This window comes from Schistosoma haematobium, chromosome 5, assembly GCF_000699445.3.
Source record: "Schistosoma haematobium chromosome 5, whole genome shotgun sequence".
Taxonomy (NCBI): domain Eukaryota; kingdom Metazoa; phylum Platyhelminthes; class Trematoda; order Strigeidida; family Schistosomatidae; genus Schistosoma; species Schistosoma haematobium.
Genome location: NC_067200.1, coordinates 14,786,821 through 14,805,611, shown reverse-complemented (window position 1 = coordinate 14,805,611; position 18,791 = coordinate 14,786,821). Strand labels below are relative to the sequence as shown.

The window sequence follows — 18,791 nt, the reverse complement described above, 5'->3', positions numbered from 1 at the left end:
CAGACACTTCTATATTTAATTCCTTCTCACATGATTTAGATGTATCAATCTTAACAGTGTTTCGAAAAGCTTCGTGTTAGGATTGGATATTTGAGTATGCGCTTCTTCTGTTCTGATGAAAGATATCGAATCAAAAGCATAAAATCTGTGTCGACATTTGGTATACATTGGTTATCTGAGGTTGCAACAGGTTATGTGAAGTCTGTGGCAAGTTAGCATTCTTCATTAATAATTTAGAGTATTGGCTGACAAACGATATGCTGGTCACACAAGTGGGATCTGTCGATGAACCAACTGAATCTGTTCTAGTTTGTACATCATTATTTTCGTCTGAGATGTAGTGTGTGTTAGTCTGTAGTGTCAGTCATTATTTTAAGCCCATATATCTTATTCTAGTTTTCGGACATTCCATTCTATTCATTCTACTTGAGTCATATTTTGACCTTGTCAATTATTCGCTTATCAGTCTTGACTGTTTTTATATGAGCGTATATGTTTGTGCCCTTTTATTCCATTAATCACATGTCTGTATCATTATTTTGTCTGACAATAAATATTGAGTAACGCTTGACTAAAATGGAGTTGGCTTCCCAGCCATCCTCCATACGTGTCATTTTGCTTTGTTCTATTACATTCGCTTTACATACAAAATATATGTATTCAAAGGCCATTCTCGTTAATTGACTTATCTAAATTCCGTTATTGACTAACGTGATTTAAGTCGACGATGATATACGAGAAAAGGCGATAACAATCATTTATACGATCTAAATAGGAGTCAAACTACGGGCTACAAAATGGTGAGCCTTTCAACGAACATCGTCCGATCAAAATGATGGCAAATAAAAGGGCCACCAAAAGTCTTTGATTGGTGGTCTTATCTGTGACTAATCGGGGATTCCTGGACTTATAAAGTGCACAGATTAACCGTTCGGATTCCTTCAGTAGTTCAGCTGCTGAATGTGAATCAAACCTAAGCAAGATAGGGCACGAGAACTGCTGACGGTTTTACTAAGGTAAATACATTAGCATGGACTATCCTGAAAGTTAACTGACCTCAGTATCGAATATCCCACTGGTTTGAGCGGGATTTTGTCAGGTACATTATAGAAAATCCTGTTTTTTCCAGAGATTAGTTGCCTAGATACTTCTTTAGCAGTAAAATCGACAACATATTTTGATTTAATGATGTCTTCAAGATCAGCAGGAGTCACTTGGCATGGAGCACAGACAGAAACAGATTTTGTATTATTCGAGCTATCAGAGCTTCCCCAGGCACGTTCCTTTGATCAACCATCCATTTTCACTTTAGTGTTATGCCTAATTCTATACATACGTTATGTACCAAGGGTAAATATAACCATATACTTATTTTCAGAGTGCATTTTATTGTAACACAATGATCAAACGTAGAGTAAAGAATTTGTTTAAAGTTCAAACATTGTACTTAGGATAGAAAAATACTCATGATTTTAGAGAAACTATACACAACACAGCACACATCTTAAAAAAAAATGTGTGAACTAGTCTTTCTTCGGAGTATACCACGTGATTTCATGTTATCAGGAATTTCAATCATCGATATAATAATATCAGTCTACAAGAAGATATTGCATTTCGGTGAACCAATGAAAGTAAATCTTAAGTTAACTCAAGGTTAATCTTGTCGGTCAAATGATACCATTGATCGAGGTCCATAATGATAGTCTATAGACGAGACAGCATACTCACGGTAGAATATTTATAATCAAAATTCTGATTGGTGAAGTTATCAAATGAAATTGATCAGTCGCTCACACATCTGAGTGACATAACAGTATAAATTATAGAGAAATTCTTAATTATATATATTCATAAAATGGGGACATTTCTAGGACATATTTATCCAGGACTTCTCGTAGTAATCATTGGATTACGTAATCTATGGATAAACTTGAGATCATTTTATACTGAAGAGTGTAATCATAACGGAAAGAATGATTGTCGAAATCCTCATGATTTCAAGAGTAATCTAAAAGAATCCATATTCTATATTATAGCTGGGATTATATGTTCTGTGAATGAAATAATAACTGCTTTAATGTACGATGGATATTATTTTGGAGGACATAGTTATCAACATATGACAATATTTATTATGATATTACTTTATGGTGTGATTCGAATTATTCTGTCCTACAAATTACCTCATTTATTCAAGTAGGTTTAATTTTGACATTTTTCAAATATTAATTTAATGGTCACATTGTCGTTCAATATGAATGATCATAGAAACGTTTCAATGAATAAAATATTCAATAGATTAGCTAATAATTGTTCACATATGTGTACATAAACTGTTGATATCGTCATTTTGATGATATTCAATGTTAAAATAACCTACTTTGTTGTAGAAATAATATATTGTTAATAATTAGTAAAACTCCATAAGCATACAGGAAAGAGAGTGTAGAAAATAAAGCGAAACGAAACGGGATTGGTTCACATGCCTTATCTAGTTCGTTTCACTTTGTTCTCTACATTCACTCCTACTCACTTCCTTGTGTGCTTGCTTTCTATGTGGTTGCGGATTTTTACTAATTCTTAACAATATACTATCTTTACAACTGGTGTTATGGCTTTTGAATAAACTTGAGTGAATTCATAATAATACTAGGAGATTTGGCCTGAGTAAATACTCAGTCAACTGGATATTATTTATTGAAGTCAGATATAGAGGAATTAACCTCTACAGATATAATACTGTAGAATTAATTGACTGCAATATCACAATATACCATTATAATATGGGATATTTACCTTTATCTACCTTACTGACTTACTTACGCCTGTTACTCCCAATCGAGCATAGGCCACCGACCAGCATTCTCCAATCCACTCTGTCCTGAGCCTTCTTTTCTAGCTCCATCTAATTCTTGTTCATTTTTCTCATGTCTATCTCCATTTCCCAGCGTAATGTGTTCTTTGGTATTCCACTTTTCCTTTGGCATTGAGGATCCCAGTTGAGGGCTTGACTTGTGACGCAGTTGGGTGCTTTCTTCAATGTGTGTCCTATCCACTTCCAGCGCTTCTTTCTAATTTCTTCCTCTGTTGGGATCTGATTTGTTGTCTCCCACAATAGGTTGTTGTTGATAGTGTCCAGCCAACGGATACGAAATATTTTGCTTAGGCAACTGTTAATAAACACTTGTATCTTCTAGATGATGGCTTTCGTAGTTCTCTAAGTTTCCACCCCATACAGTAGAACTGTCTTGACATTTGTATTGAAAATTCTGACCTTGGTGTTGGTTGACAGTTGCTTTGAGTTCCAGATGTTCCTCAGTTGTAAATATGCTGCTCTTGCTTTGCCGATCCGCGCCTTCACACCTGCATCAGATAAACCATGTTCATCGATGATGCTGGCCAAATATGTAAAGGTTTTTACATCTTCCATATCTTCTCCGTCAATTGTGATTGGATTGGTGCATGCTGTGTTGTATCGGAGAATCCTGCTTTTCCCATTGTGTATATTGAGACCCACTGCTGCTGAGGCTGCTACTACACTGGTCTTCTTCTCCTGCATTTGTTGTTGCATTTGGGATAGAAGGGCCAGATCATATGCGAAGTCGAGATCGTCCAGCTGCATCCTGGCTGTCCACTGCATCCCGCGCTTCCCTTCAGATGTTGACGTCTTCATGATCCAGTCGATCACCAGAAGAGAAAGGGTGAGAGTAAGCAACCTTGCCTGACACCGGTCTCTACTTCGAACGAGTCTGTCAACTGTCCTCCATGCACAATTTTGCAGTTTAGTCCATCATAGGAATTCTGTATGATATTGACTATCTTCTGAGTCACGCCGTAGTGTCGAAGAAGCTTCTATGGTGTTGTCCTGTCCACGCTATCAAATGCTTTCTCGTAGTCAATGAAGTTGATGTAGAGTGATGAATTCCATTCAATTGATTGCTCCACAGTGATCCGTAGTGTTGGGTTTTAGTCGGTACACGATTTGTCCTTACGAAATCTAACATGTTGATCTCGACGTTGGGCGTCTGTGGAGTCTTTCATTCTGTTGAAGACTTTTCATGGTATTGAGAGAAGAGTGATGCCCCTGTAGTTCTCACAGTTTCTGAGATCGCCTTTCTTTGGTATTTTGACCAGAAGTCCTTCTTCCCAGTCTCTTGGTACTTGTTCCTCATCCCAAATCTTGTTGAAGAGAATGTGGAGTATCCTTGCAGTTACCGCTACGTCTGTTTCAGTGCCTCTGCTGGAATGTTGTTTGGTCCTGCTGCTTTGCCACTCTTGATTTGTCTGATGGCCGTTCTGATCTCTTCAATTGTTGGTGGGCCAACATCGACTGGAAGGATCGTGGATATCGCTTCAATATTGGGTGTGTTCAGTGGGACTGGTCGATTCAAGAGTTCTTTGAAGTGCTCTACCCACCTTTTTCTCTGTTCTCCAATGTTGGTGATTACTTTGCCTTCCTTGCTTTTCACTGGTCGTTCTGGTTTACGATAATTTCCAGCCAGCTTCTTTGTTGTATCATACAGTTGTCTTATGTTTCCTTCTCTCACGGCCTTTTCCGCCGTCATTGCCAAATCTTCCACACATTCCCTCTCCGTTGAGTAGATCATGAAAGGCCTGGAACTTATTGCTGATGGCTATCTTGAATTTGTTAAGTTTGTCAGTATCCCGAAGAAAAGCCGTTTTAAACTTTTGTGATATTGCCTGCCCCGTTGTCCAGTGCTTCTTGAGTTTCAATTTCATCTTGGCGACCAGCAAGTGGTGATCTGATGCTATATCAGCTCCTCTCTCGGTTCTCACATCCTCCATCGTCCTCCTGAACTTTTTGTTGATGAAGATATGGTCGATTTAGTTTTGCGTTGTGTGGTCTGGTGAAGTCCATGTGGTTTTGTGAATGCATTTATGTGGGAATATAAGACCGCCTATGACCAGTTTATTGAAGGCACGTAGGTTTGCAAATCTCTCACCATTTTCGTTCCTTTCTCCAAGTCCATGTCATTCCATGATGTCTTCATATCTAGTGTTGTCCATTCCAACCCTGACATTCAAATCTCCCATCCGAATGGTCAGGTCTTTTGTTGGGCACTTCTCGATGATTGACTGCAGCCTATCGTAGAATTGATCTTCAGCGTCTTCATTGTAGTCGTCGGTAGGCGCATATCATTGGATGATGTTCATTGAAATGTCCTCTTTCTTTGTTTTGAAGGAGGCTTTGATGATCCTTGGTCCATGGGATTCCCATCCTATAAGTGCATTTTGTGCTTGTTTGGACAGTATCTACTGATTAAAATATTATTTATTTACCGTTTCATTTTAGGCAGATTTGTGATTTATTTTACCTTATGATGGGATGTGCTGTATACTTTTTACTGATGTTTCATCTACACAAACGAGCTCCATTCGATACACATGTGCATATTATTTTGGTTCATACAATATTATTTACAATTATATCACATATTGCACAGATTATTTCCAATTCTAATCCAATCTTCAGTTTGATGCATAATTTTTGTTTCATATTAATTGGTTCGTGGCTTTGTCATGTGAGTTCTACAGTTTATTCACTTTAAAATGTAATTTAGAACAACATATATAAACGTACAATATTGTTTTCGATTAGATCCTCATCAGGCTTTACTCTAATATACAGTAATATTTATATGCATATACGAAATTTCAGAAGGAGTTTTGTGGATATTATAGTAATTTCAATAATTAAGATCATGAGTTAATTGGAGCTAGACCACTATAGAAAACCTGGAAGCACTGAACAGACGTTTCGTTCTATTGTGGGACACCTCAGCAGTGCGCATCCACGATCCCACCCCGTGAGATTCGAACCAAGGACTTATTGGTCTCGTGCGCGAACGCTCAACTTCTAAACCACTGAGCGGACCGGCATCCAACGGTGTTAATGTGTAACTTCAACTAATCCACGAAATTGGGCGACACATCCATCATTGTCTTCAGTGAGTTCCATACAAGGACAAAATTGCCGTCCAGTGCTTCCAGGTTTTCCATAGTGGTCTAAGTTTAATTGGCTCAAGAATTCAGCTATTGAATATAAACAATCAAGTAATTTCATTGTCATATATCATAAGAAATTTGCGACGAACTTATGAAGTTGTATTATTCTGCAGTTTATGTTAATCTTGTTGTTTCCAGAATAATTAACGAGATCAGTTGCATGAGATTGATATCAACTTTATTTTCAAAACGCATTCACTCGAAACTAGTCTTTCAGCTGGGGAAATTATGTACAAGATCCCTGTCATGATTCGAAGTAATTTAACGTTCTTGATCATTCAAAGTACATAAAGTAAATTGCTCTGATATATTTAAAGTAACGACAAATCCAAATAGGTTGTGCAATACATAAAATTGGATGTTTCTTTTATGGTACTTATTGGTGAGTGTTCACCAAATAATTATCTGAAGTCCTTATGGATTATTATCTGACAAATCTATGTATTTCTCAGTAAATAAGAATCACCTTAACACACCGCATAGCATCTGTGTGCTCACTTAGTCTGAATCGTTCATTGAGAACAACAATAACAGAACTTTAATTCAACTTCTAAATGACACTAAGTTCAAGACTTCTAATGTTCTACTACTACGTAGCTGAATTGCATACTATCATATGTTAAATAATGTTGAATGTGGATAAAATCCATTAGCGATTAATGAATGGGTTTGGGAACTTCTCAGAATACCGGAAACATATTGTCTTTAAGCTGTATGTGCACCCAAATATTTGAATAATAACAAAAAGTTATATTGTGAAAATTTTTAAGTGTATTAGACAGACTATTCTGCCAGATTAATTCAATGATTAGAAAATGATTAACCCACTTACTTAACTCACCGTTAGAACATATGTTGTGTAATATCAGTATTCAAGTTCTGAAAGGTTACTTGGATCAGAGATACACAATCCAGTAGAAAAAACAAAACTACAGAATAAAGTGAATTGAGTGAGTGATCTAAAAATCAGCTCTCGTGCAACATATCAAATAGATGTTAGAAAACGCCTAGTTTACCGTTACGTTCAACGGTTTGATTCAAATACATGTACACACTCTTCCTATAGGTATACCTAGCATAAAAAGGCTAAGAATTGGCAAGAAGCTGAAATAGACAAACTGAATAAAGTATACACGCAATATGAATAGACAAAATATATTCTTCTGAACTAGAAGAAAATTAATTATAAGCTAAGGGCTTGAGAAAGTGAGTAACAGACTTCATTGAATAGCACGTCTTGTTTACCGTCTCTCATCTACCGATTGGACTTTAGTTGGTATGTGAGCACGGGGACAAGATATGTCTGAATCCCAACGACCTATCATTTCATGATTACAGGAAACACTGATGGTTTTTTATTGCTGTGTAGCAATGTACTTGGTTAACGATAGAGGACAAATCAACTCCTTACAAAGTATAAACAATAAGTGTGTTATGACCTTGGATCGCTTTTACCCCGTGATACTTGTTATGACTTGACCTTGGTCTGTGTAGTCTAAACTATGACCTTGACGCGTTAGGCTGAGTGGCTTAACCTTGAGTCTAATACGCGTGAGTTCGATCGGGGTAGAGAGAACTATTCTAAATCCTGATTGGTTGGCAAGCACGCAAGTGAAAGAAGACAAGACAGTTGGAACACTAAACTCTGGATTCTCTGAATTCCGATTACTACAAAAATGTACATGAATAAATAAGTGCATATCTTGACCACGACGTACGATAATTTGGAAAAATACAGTTATGCCCGAAACAGGGAATTAGGGTAGAAAATATAGTGCAAAATATAATGTTTAAATTACAATATTTTTGGAACAAAAAAGGGTATGCTAATGAATGATACATAGAACGAAAGCTCGTGTTATGTAGAATAAGATAGGGACAAAAATAAATATAAGTGTTTTACAGGTTTTGAATGAAATGCAATAACGTCCCAAGAAAATAGCTCTCGTAATTGTCTGGGCTTCTTAATTCCCCGTTCATAACAAAGTGTTATATCCGAATGAGAATAATGAATGGTAACTGTAGGAATCTATTTCTTGAATATTACTATACATATACTTCTTATCGTATAATTGTTAAGTAACTAAACTATTCGTATTCGTGTTCCTCTTATCATGAGCTTTATTTTGATCTATGAACTGTTCTCATATGATTTACCATTCTTGAGTTATTCCCAGTCTATTAATTACAGTCTCCCACATTCACAGCCACGTCTGGCTAAATCTTGTACAAATGTTGTTTCCTATTTCATATTACGATGTAATCTGTTTGGTTTATATATAAACCCAGTATGTTTGAAATAAATGATTCATATCGCGGAGTCTGAGAATGGTGTTGTGGACTTAACAGGCAGGGATTGACGGGAAACAGGACCGATGAGGACTCTAGTCTGTCCGTACAGATTTTATGCATCATTGGTCCGATCGAAAACTCACTGTTCTCTAATCGGCGGTATCATCACCTTATAGGACACAGGGCACAAGTTATAACAATAGGTAATAATGGTGATCATATTGTAGTGATTTTGGAGATGAGTAATTCAGTAGAAATACTATGGCAGTGATTAGATTAAAAATATGTATCGAAGTGATCACAGAAACTTCAGCTAACAATTAACAACTGTATTGAGATCTCATTTGAATATATAGGTAAAGTGGCATATTTCATGACTTCGTACCACTCTTTTTTTGGTTCAAAATAACCCTTTTCAGCTTTCGGTATCTGCTTGTATTCACTTAATTCTAATAATGATACATAATTTGCATTTATTCCTTGTTAATTAGATTGGATTATACCTTTATTCACCATGGAGTTGGTTAATTGTTCGGGATCAGAATGACGTAATATCCATTATACACGCGAATAACACCTTCTCATATCATATGATAATGATCTGCTTGACTATAATCATGATGATGTTTATTTTAAATAGGAAAAGTCGGCATACAATACAACAATCTCGTTTTTCTGAACCCAATCTACAAAGACCCCCTGTGAAACAATGTTATTCATGAACAGTTAACGAGTATCGATCTATGAGCTGAAATTGCAGATAACGTTTTTGAATAAATATGGTTGTGAATTTCTGTAGTTCTTTTGTCACCTTACAATCTTATTGATAGATAAACTTATCAAAGTAACTTCAAAATGATCTTACAAGGATTTATTGTTTTGCAGATAAATATATACATCAAAAGTTGATAATTCTTTTTTTAAAAAATAAAAACACTGGTTTTGTGTGACCATTGTTTCCCCCCCCTTATGCTAGATTTTCAACAGTTGTTTAATGAAATGAAGAATAATGACAACTTCTTTGCTTGTTGGCAGTTCACGAAAACTTCACAAGATTCTCTTGCATTAGAATGTATTATTTGAAATGGAACTCATAACTTTATTAATTCTGTCAAGCAAAACAATGTTGTTGTGTAACATGATCGGTTAGAACTCTTAATTTACATACTGGTTTAACTAATTAAAATCTGCATATGACTAGTCGTTCCCCAGAAAATATGTGACGTCAGTGTACAATCTCCAGGCATTGCAAAAAACTATTGTAGTCGCTACCATACGAGATCAATTCTATTGCCTCATGCATTTTATTCAGGTCGTTTCACTCCTATTAAATTGAATCATTTTCTCACGTTCGAATACGTTTCAAAATTTCACGTGCTGAATATTCATAGTTTTTATCTCAATGATTGAGGGCCATGGTAACCGCAGTAAAATAATACCAAACCATGATGACAAGTGTTTGGGAGGAATTGAAACAGTCAGTCGATTGTTAGGATGCGTCTCCTCTTAACACAACAATCAACATGGAACTCAACTAACAAATCGCAATCACAGTCAAAATCCGTGTTCTCAATTTCACTCTCAATGGTAATTAGAAAAGGATTGGAGGATTGAAAGTAAAATGTTGAAGTATTTGCATAGGGGTTCCACAGATCACCAGAGGATGACCAGTTAGTTATGTATCGAAATTCATCAAGTGCAAAGCGTACCACTTTTGTATCAACCAGTAATCCAAGTGAATAAAAGAGAGAAATCCAGTAACTCGTTCGCCTGGTACGTAACTGATAAGTCTGTGGAGAGTAAACTAAGATTTAAAGACTGAATAACAACATCTATATGTTAAAATGTACACATCTATTAATCAGAGAATGGGAAGAAATGTATTTTTGGAATTTCACTTCTACACATGATCAACTGTTACTTTTAATTATCAGAGTATTCAGTACTGATGATAATATCTGGTTCAATAAATAATGACTGATATGAATATTTTCTAACATTCTCCCTTGTGTTAATTTCTTCCTGTCTTTCTTATACTAGGTATGTATTATTATTGTGATCGGCAAGGATTTGAAGATAATCTAATTACCACAAATTCATCTCATAAACAATCACATGATCTATACAATCACATTCTAGTGTGCATTCTAGCTGAACCAGATGCTCCACTGCTAGGTCTGCATTCATTTGTTATGCCATTAAGAGCAAGCAATTTCCATCCTAATCAATTAAGAACTATTCTGTTTCTAGGTGATATAAAATTTCTACAAAGAGAGTGGTCGAATATAGCGAATTTCCCAAAAGTTTACACACTTGCCGGTAGTGCATTATCTAGAGCTGATCTACGAGCTGCACGCATACAATATTCATCAGTTTGCGTCATATTAGGATCAAGAGGTACAGTGAAGGTTGACGATCCATATATGTTGGATAAGGAAGTGATCTTGTGTACATTGAATATTAGAGCAATGCAATTTTCTCCTTATCATCGTCATAAAACATTTGTACATAATGTTCATAAACGTCGGAGCGGTTCGGAGATTCCATTGATTACAGAATTAATGACAGACAATAACATACACTACTTAGATCCAGATCATTCAGGTGGATTACAGATCGCGGCTTCATTAACTGCACCATTTGCTAAAGGCATAGCATTCACAAATTCTGTTCTTGATGTGTTGGCAAGTACAGCGTATTTTGATCGTAATTCAATGACACTAATACGTCATCTTGTGACTGATGATGCAATCAGTGAAAGTGTATGAAGAGACAACGATGAGATAATAGTGTGTGTTTGTGTATCTTTTCGAGCTGATACTGTCCTGTTTTGTCGGTAAGTCAACGAGCAATCGTATATCGGAAACCATTCTAACAGACCATTTTATACATTTTAACCTAACCTTATACCTACCACAGACAGTCCTCTGGAAGTGGTTGTTTGACCATCAGATACATAAAAAGTAAATCTTATTTCTTCATATTGACTGTGTGAATTCAAATTAATGACTGTATTGAGACCACGTATGACCATGTCGGAGACGCAGCATACATTGTTGACATTAGATTGTAAAATTTTAACTACGGCAGCCTATTGTTCTCTCTGACGCAACATTCAGACGTTAAAGTCTGCACTATATAGTTTAGAACGAGATTTCAGAAGACCAGGAACAACATTTCATAGACTCAGACTGCATGAACTTATGGCGCGTGGAGAAGTGCTAGTAGTCTGGATGGAAAGGTTATCAAGAGTTGAGGAAGATGTTCGACTGTGGAAAGATTATCTCAGGTGCTTCTCGGGATATGAGGGCGCTCGTAACCTCCCGGCTGCTCGAAATGAATAAGGATATTTCTTTTTGAGAAAACTGGAAAGAAAGTCATGTTAGTGGTAGTTGTAGCGACGTTGGAGAGTGATCTCAGAGCTTTAAGAGCATCTGATTGAGGCGGATCACTCAGGGCTTTGTGATGAGGAATTTCGGTGCGTTGGATTCGCACTTGAAATCGATTTACCACCGAAGATGGAGATTCATGGGGCAGGGTGATGGCCAACCTTTTGTAACCCATTCCTTTCGTTGTGAGAATGCAGCAGTGCCTCTGATGTTGGTTGCTGAGGGAGACACCTTACTGCTATCGAACCTCTCTACAGTCGGCAGTGCAACTTTTTACTCAGGACTCAGGTCGCTGCTTCTAGTCTTACCGTTACACAACCAACCCGCCTAGCACCGTAGGTGCCAAAGTAACATGTGTTCCAGATAACCTTGTTCCGCTGAGTCATTACGACAGGCAAGTCCGACCATTGCAAAAAAGTAGCAGACACGGTAGTGAAATTTGTAGTTGTGGAGATAGAGATTAATTTACAACAAACCGTGTGAGATAAAGTAACGAACAAACAATACGTGTTTTCAGTGCTTCGGGGAAGAGTTACTGAAGGTTGTGGAACTGGTAATCACAAGTGAATCAAGACTCACCAGAAAAATTAAATAAGTAGCCCGGAATTTCACTAAATCTACTACAATTACTAACTATAAGAACCCGGTTTTTGATAAGTTAGGAATAGCAAAAATGCTGTTTGGATATCGTGATGAGGAAAGTGATTAGTTAGTTCCAGAATACTACAATACTGATGTGCAAACGTACTGTTTACACAGAATTCGTTGGCCCATAATACATATAATTAGAAGGCTGTGAATTTTACTGTTAGTCATGGCAGGTAATAACAATAATGGCTGACCAATCGTAACCTTATTAAGATATTAAAAATGGTTTCAAAATGGTCGTGGACGGAATAGAAGAAGCTTTTGCTTAACGAGCTTCCGTCTCCAGTAGCAATGGATCACCAATACCTCCAAGCAGGAACCCATATACATTACCGATGAAAGTCGAAAAAGAAATTGGTAAATCATGGTAAGATACCATCCTTAGTCCTTAAGAACATGTCAAGTTTTCTCTTAAAGGACTCTTGGGAAGTTACTTGGGCTAGGTCAGATGGCAAAGAATTAGAGCATTGCACAACTCTTAAGGAGTAGAAGTGTTTATAGTCCATTCTGCTGTATTGTGTCTCCAGTTTCTCGGTGTTCCCCCTTAGGTTTTCATTGGAGCTAAACTTAAGTAAGTATTTAATGGGATGTCTAGATGAGTTAAGGATACTGTAAGCCATTAGAAGGTCACCTCTAAAACCACTGTACTCCAATTGGTAAAGATTTAGTGACTGGAGGTGCTTGAGGATGGCCCTACACATTCTTTATAGGGCTTGCATTCAAGTCCCCGAACTGATTTCGTGGCTTGCCGGTGGATACGTTCCAGATTGTCCTTATCTTTTTGCAGAGAAGGAGTAAGTACTATATGCCCATACTCTAAATGGGGATCAATAATACCGTTGAAGTGTAATGCACACCAGTGCAAGGTTTGCTCGAAAGGCATTTTGTCACAGTTAACGTAAGACTTCAAATTGTAGGGTACCGGCACTCCTAAGAGGTGTTTCCTAAGTTTTAACTGTAGTCTGCAACATGTCTCAGATGGATTACTTTACACTTTTAAGTGTTAAAGGTAAGTCCGTTGTCATCTGCTCAACTTTTAAGTCAAGTCGAATCCTCCTGAACCGCCGATTCCTCCTCTTGGTTGCATACTTATCTGCAGAGTTTCGCATCACCAGCGAAAAATAATAAGTCAGACAATACCTGTTGTGGGAGATCGTTTATATAAATCAAGAAAAGAAGAGACCCCAGCATTAAACCCTGGGGGACCCCACTAGGACATTCCATAGCCTGAGAGAAAGTGAAGTTAACCCTGATCTTTAAATGTCGATAAGACGTATTTGGTTGACCATATCAAAAGCTTTTGAGAAGTCAAGGTCAATGACGTCAACCTTCCCCTTGCGATCAAGGATGGTTGTCCATCTGTTCACCGCAGCCAGCAGGTTGGTTATGCAAGAATGACCCTTCCTGAAACCATACTGTTGGGGTGAATGTAGATTGATTTAGTTTGGACACTGGATGAATTTGTGGTACCAGTAACTATCACAATGAACTCGGAGACACCTGCCATGGTTTGAACACAATCCATCCAGTTGAAATCACACATCAAGGACAGACGACAATTCTGTATGCATTTCACATATGTCCACTTATATACGAAAGAACTAAAAATCCGAGGAATAAACAGCGCAGTTGTAGAATAATTCGTGGGGAAACATTATGGAAGTTTGATGTGCATTGCACAAAAACGAACAGGACCTGAAGAAACATCAACACATGTATGTGTCGATATTCGTTGAATAAGAAATGTAAATAGTTTATTGACTTGATTAATAACATCTTAGCGTTGTTTAATAATACAACAAACGTGTTAACGGTTAACACAAGCAAATGCAACTAGTATTATGGAAGACTAATGGTTTATCCTACTTTGTGTAGAAGGTACATATTAAAAAAGAAAAGAGACTACATGAAGTCAACTGGATCCAGCCTATGCTATATTCCTCAGAGAAAACATGCAGGATCATGAAATTAATGCTAGTTTTGCGAAGACTAATGGTTTGCACTGCGATATTAGATCTCAGAGATCGAAGACCATGGTACTTATTCAAAATGGGAAGTCTAATTGTATGCATACGTAGCTGCAGGGTATTTAAGACATTTGCAAGTCCCTGTTTAGAGTTAGTATTTTCATGCCAATACCCGGACTGAATCCTCTCATCTTTCATACCTTCACTATATAACCATTACTGACCATCGATTACCACTATTATCTGTTGTGACCAACTGGGACGATTTATAACAGCTTTTGTTGCTCTAGTTAAAATGTCTCATTTACTTTTTCTTGTTTCTGTTTGATATTAAATTAATTTTAACTGCATCTGGAATCCTGTGTTGCATTCCGATTTGCTCCACTGTAGTGGTACATGAGCTATTCGATGTGAATATTCAGCATAAAATTCCATAAGCTTTTTTGATGTCCCGAACTCATCAAAGACTTGACTCGAAACCCAGTCACCTGAAAATTTGACGTCAAGGACTTATTTCTCAGCATTTTGCACCCAGTTACTATCATTCTTTTTTCATTTCGATCTATGTACATCGATATAAAACTGATTAACCATTTGGCTGTAATAATTAGTGCCACAATTTGTAGTCCATTTTTGCCAAGGTGTTGACAACATGAATCATTCTTCAGATGCTCTTTATTACACAGGTAAAAATATTGATCAGTTTGCAGTATGCCACCGAGTAAATATTAACCTTATACATCTTTCAACTATAAAAAATAAGTGAAGCTTTATATACTATCAAATCTTACTTCTATCATTTGAAAAGAAGGCTGTATGGAATTACAGTCTAGGTCAGTCCTAGTAAACTTAGCAATACCACTAGAATAATAGAGCCATTCCACAGTTGTAGATTTGTTACGCTATGACCGGCTAATATATCCGAGCTTAGGTGAAAATCACATGATTATCTATACTGACTCGTTCTATCGTGATGGTCTGTAATTGCTGCTCAGATCTTCTAAGGAATGCATTCGGGCTAGGAAAAAATTTATTTATTTAATAGGAAGAATGAGAGGTTACTTACAGTGATCATACTTGTATGGCTGAGACATGCCACACCAATCAAGTGTTCCGCGTTCACCACTTCTGTCCTTCCATTGCTGTCAAATTTAAGTGCAAATTTTCTAAGTCGTTATGTGTTCAGCTTCGAAGATCGTGTGACTAGGAATGAATACCACTGAAGCTTCATCATCCATCTGGCTTGGATCATTTATCTAAGCTACTATATTCAATTTTGTTCAAATCTCACACCACTAAGACATACGAATTCTACTCTTCTCTTCTATATCACAGATATCATACACTTCGCACCCACCAACTGTGTAAGCGACCACTAAACTACTCAGTGTTTGTTTAAGATACGAAATTATATTTAGGAACGGCAGTCGTAAAAGATCCTTGTGCCACGTCAACTTTTGACTTGACCATTACTTTTGATTCGCTGCTAGTGATTTTAGTTCGCTAATCTTCCGTATATGTGAATATCATTCTTAGTTACGACAAATGCTTATTTGTACAGTTTCACACCAATTCATATGAATATCACTCATTACCTAAACTTAATCTTCTGCTTGCGCAAGCCGCTGATTGTCCAGTTGTCTTATGAATGTGTCACTAGCGAGTTCGCGATAAACTCTCCTCACAAAAATAAATAAGTCGTCTAAATATGACCAAGAGTCATACGACTAAAAGTTAGTCTGACATAAGTTCTCTTTATTTTGTTCATATGTAGCTCATTAAAGTTGTCTCATATACGGAAATTCCTCACTTCATCCAACAATCTTTTAAACGAGTCAACATAGATTGAGTCCCAACAACGAGTTGAGGTAAGGAGTTCCACCAATCGATCATTTTACAAGTAAGTCCACAGTTACCTGATAAGTTAGTAATTCTGCGATTGTGAACCCTTTTTGAGTAATTTTATAAATTCCCCATGGTAAAAGCGAAAAAAACGGGAGTATGTCAGGAGCCAAATTATTATGAGCTAATTTAAAGATGGAGTTAGCCGATTGTAACAGTTGAACTGGAGCAACATTGGATTTTTGTCAACCCAGAAACGAATAAATAACAGAAGTGCACTGAATTCTTTTGCTATTTTATGTTAAAAATTTAGAGATGACGCAGGTTGAAGATGCCACAGGCATCAGTTGTTTGACAACATTTTACCCAGTAACACCTATAAATGAATCGTGCATGTCCAGGGAAGTCTAAAGTCAGAAGCGAGGAGATTCGAAGATATATTTGATAGGCTATCAATATATCGAGAAACGACTGATTTAAACTGGCTATCGATTGCAGAAAAAACTGAGCACAGCGTTCCCACTAGTGATCTGGTGCGAATGCACGAACGAGCGCCTTCAGCCAGGTGAACCCATTAAAACTAATGTGATGAGCATCAAGTGTCAGGAACTTTCAGAGCTATTTATTTTGGGGATTTATTTAATGCTACACATCACCCCCACACACCTAGCGGGGTAGTGATGACCCTAAGACGTGGCCAGCCAGAAGTTTGAACCCAACGAGTTTGCCGTTGGTAAACACTCTTCTGATAGCATGCTATGTTTAGCAGCGTCTGGTCGTCTTTCCTTACTAAAAAGGAACCATATAGCACAATATAGTAATAAAGAAACAAGGTACAACGAAAATTTCGGTTCATTGTAACTTTTTTCGATCTCTTTTCGTCTTTTCCAGCCGTCCTGGAAATGAAAGAAAGGATATATAAGTTCATGTCGAATTACACTCAAACGCGCGTAAAGACACTAAGCGGGTGAAAAAAGGAAAATAATTTCATGCACATGTGATAGCATAAAAACGATCTTCAAAGAATATTTTTTGAGAAATGTTTTAATATACACATATTGGTGAAGAATTTTGTTTTTTTTAGAATAAATATATAAATATAAGCATATTAAAACTAGTTTATATATTATATATAATACAAAGAAAAATCGAGATGAAACAAAGTGTTAACTAATGTCTTATGTGAAATAATCGTTTAAATGTTCTGAAAACCCTACTCTTCTTTCAGAACACGTTGTTTTGAGTCTGCTTTCAAATGCTACCAAAGTATCATTGTGAGTGTTGGCTATCGGATAAGGTATAGAAGGTGTAGGAGTCGTGCTTTTTTATTGTGTCGAAGGAAACTCGACTTGGACAGGGTTTCCTTCTAAATACAATGCTTTGAGGTGATCGATGCTGATGCCACCGTTAGTTCCGCCTTATCGATAATACATTAATTAGATTTGCGCTGAAGAACATTGAAGGGTTCTTTGTATGCTGGTTCGAGAGGTCCATGCGGGTTCCGACGTACGAAGACGTGGGTACTATTGTTATGTCCGGACAAGAATAATGAATGGCAACTTTTAGGATCCATTGATGGACCAATACTGTGCGTATATTTTAATTGTATAGTTGTCAATTAAATAAACTATTCATATTCATGTCTCTCTTATCACAAGCCTTATTTTAACCTATGAACTGTTATGATACGATTTTCCATCCTTGAATTATTCCCTGTCTATTAGTCACTGACTCCAACATTCACAGCCAAATCTGGCTAATTCTTGTACAAATGTTGTCTCATATTATATTGGTACATTGTGGTCTGTTTGATTGCTTTATAAACTGAGAATGTTTGTAATATAACGATGCATATCGCAGAGGCTGAGACTTGTGTTCTGGACTAAACTGGCTGGGCTAGGCGGAAAGCAGGACCAATTAGGAATCTAGGCGGCTCGCACGTGTTCTACGCTTCCTTGGTCGGATCGATAATTCTCACTTACTCCCAATCGAGCATAGGCCGCCGACCAGCATTCTCCAATCCACTCTGTCCTGGGCCTTCTTTTCTAGTTCCATCTAATTCTTGTTCATTTTTCTCATGTCTATCTCCATTTCCCAGCGTAATGTGTTCTTTGGTATTCCACTTTTCCTTTGACATTGAGGATTCCAGTTGAGGGCTTGACTTGTGACGCAGTTGGGTGCTTTCTTCAATGTGTGTCCTATCCACTTCCAGCGCTTCTTTCTAATTTCTTCCTCTGTTGGGATCTGATTTGTTGTCTCCCACAATAGGTTGTTGTTGATAGTGTCCAGCCAACGGATACGAAATATTTTGCTTAGGCAACTGTTAATAAACACTTGTATCTTCTAGATGATGGCTTTCGTAGTTCTCTAAGTTTCCACCCCATACAGTAGAACTGTCTTGACATTTGTATTGAAAATTCTGACCTTGGTGTTGGTTGACAGTTGCTTTGAGTTCCAGATGTTCCTCAGTTGTAAATATGCTGCTCTTGCTTTGCCGATCCGCGCCTTCACACCTGCATCAGATAAACCATGTTCATCGATGATGCTGGCCAAATATGTAAAGGTTTTTACATCTTCCATATCTTCTCCGTCAATTGTGATTGGATTGGTGCATGCTGTGTTG

The 18,791-nt window shown here is 37.2% G+C and overlaps 1 protein-coding gene across 1 annotated transcript; it reads left to right on the top strand.

Moving 5' to 3' along the window:
- The first annotated feature begins 1,717 nt into the window (after positions 1-1,717).
- TMEM45B_2 (Transmembrane protein 45B) lies at positions 1,718-17,271 on the top strand. The gene is made up of 4 exons (XM_035729999.2): positions 1,718-2,199; positions 5,318-5,546; positions 8,814-11,158; positions 16,101-17,271. The coding sequence occupies exons 1-3, from the start codon at positions 1,859-1,861 to the stop codon at positions 9,042-9,044; spliced, it is 801 nt and encodes a 266-aa protein (XP_035589315.2). The 5' UTR covers positions 1,718-1,858; the 3' UTR covers positions 9,045-11,158; positions 16,101-17,271.
- The last annotated feature ends 1,520 nt before the right edge of the window (positions 17,272-18,791 follow it).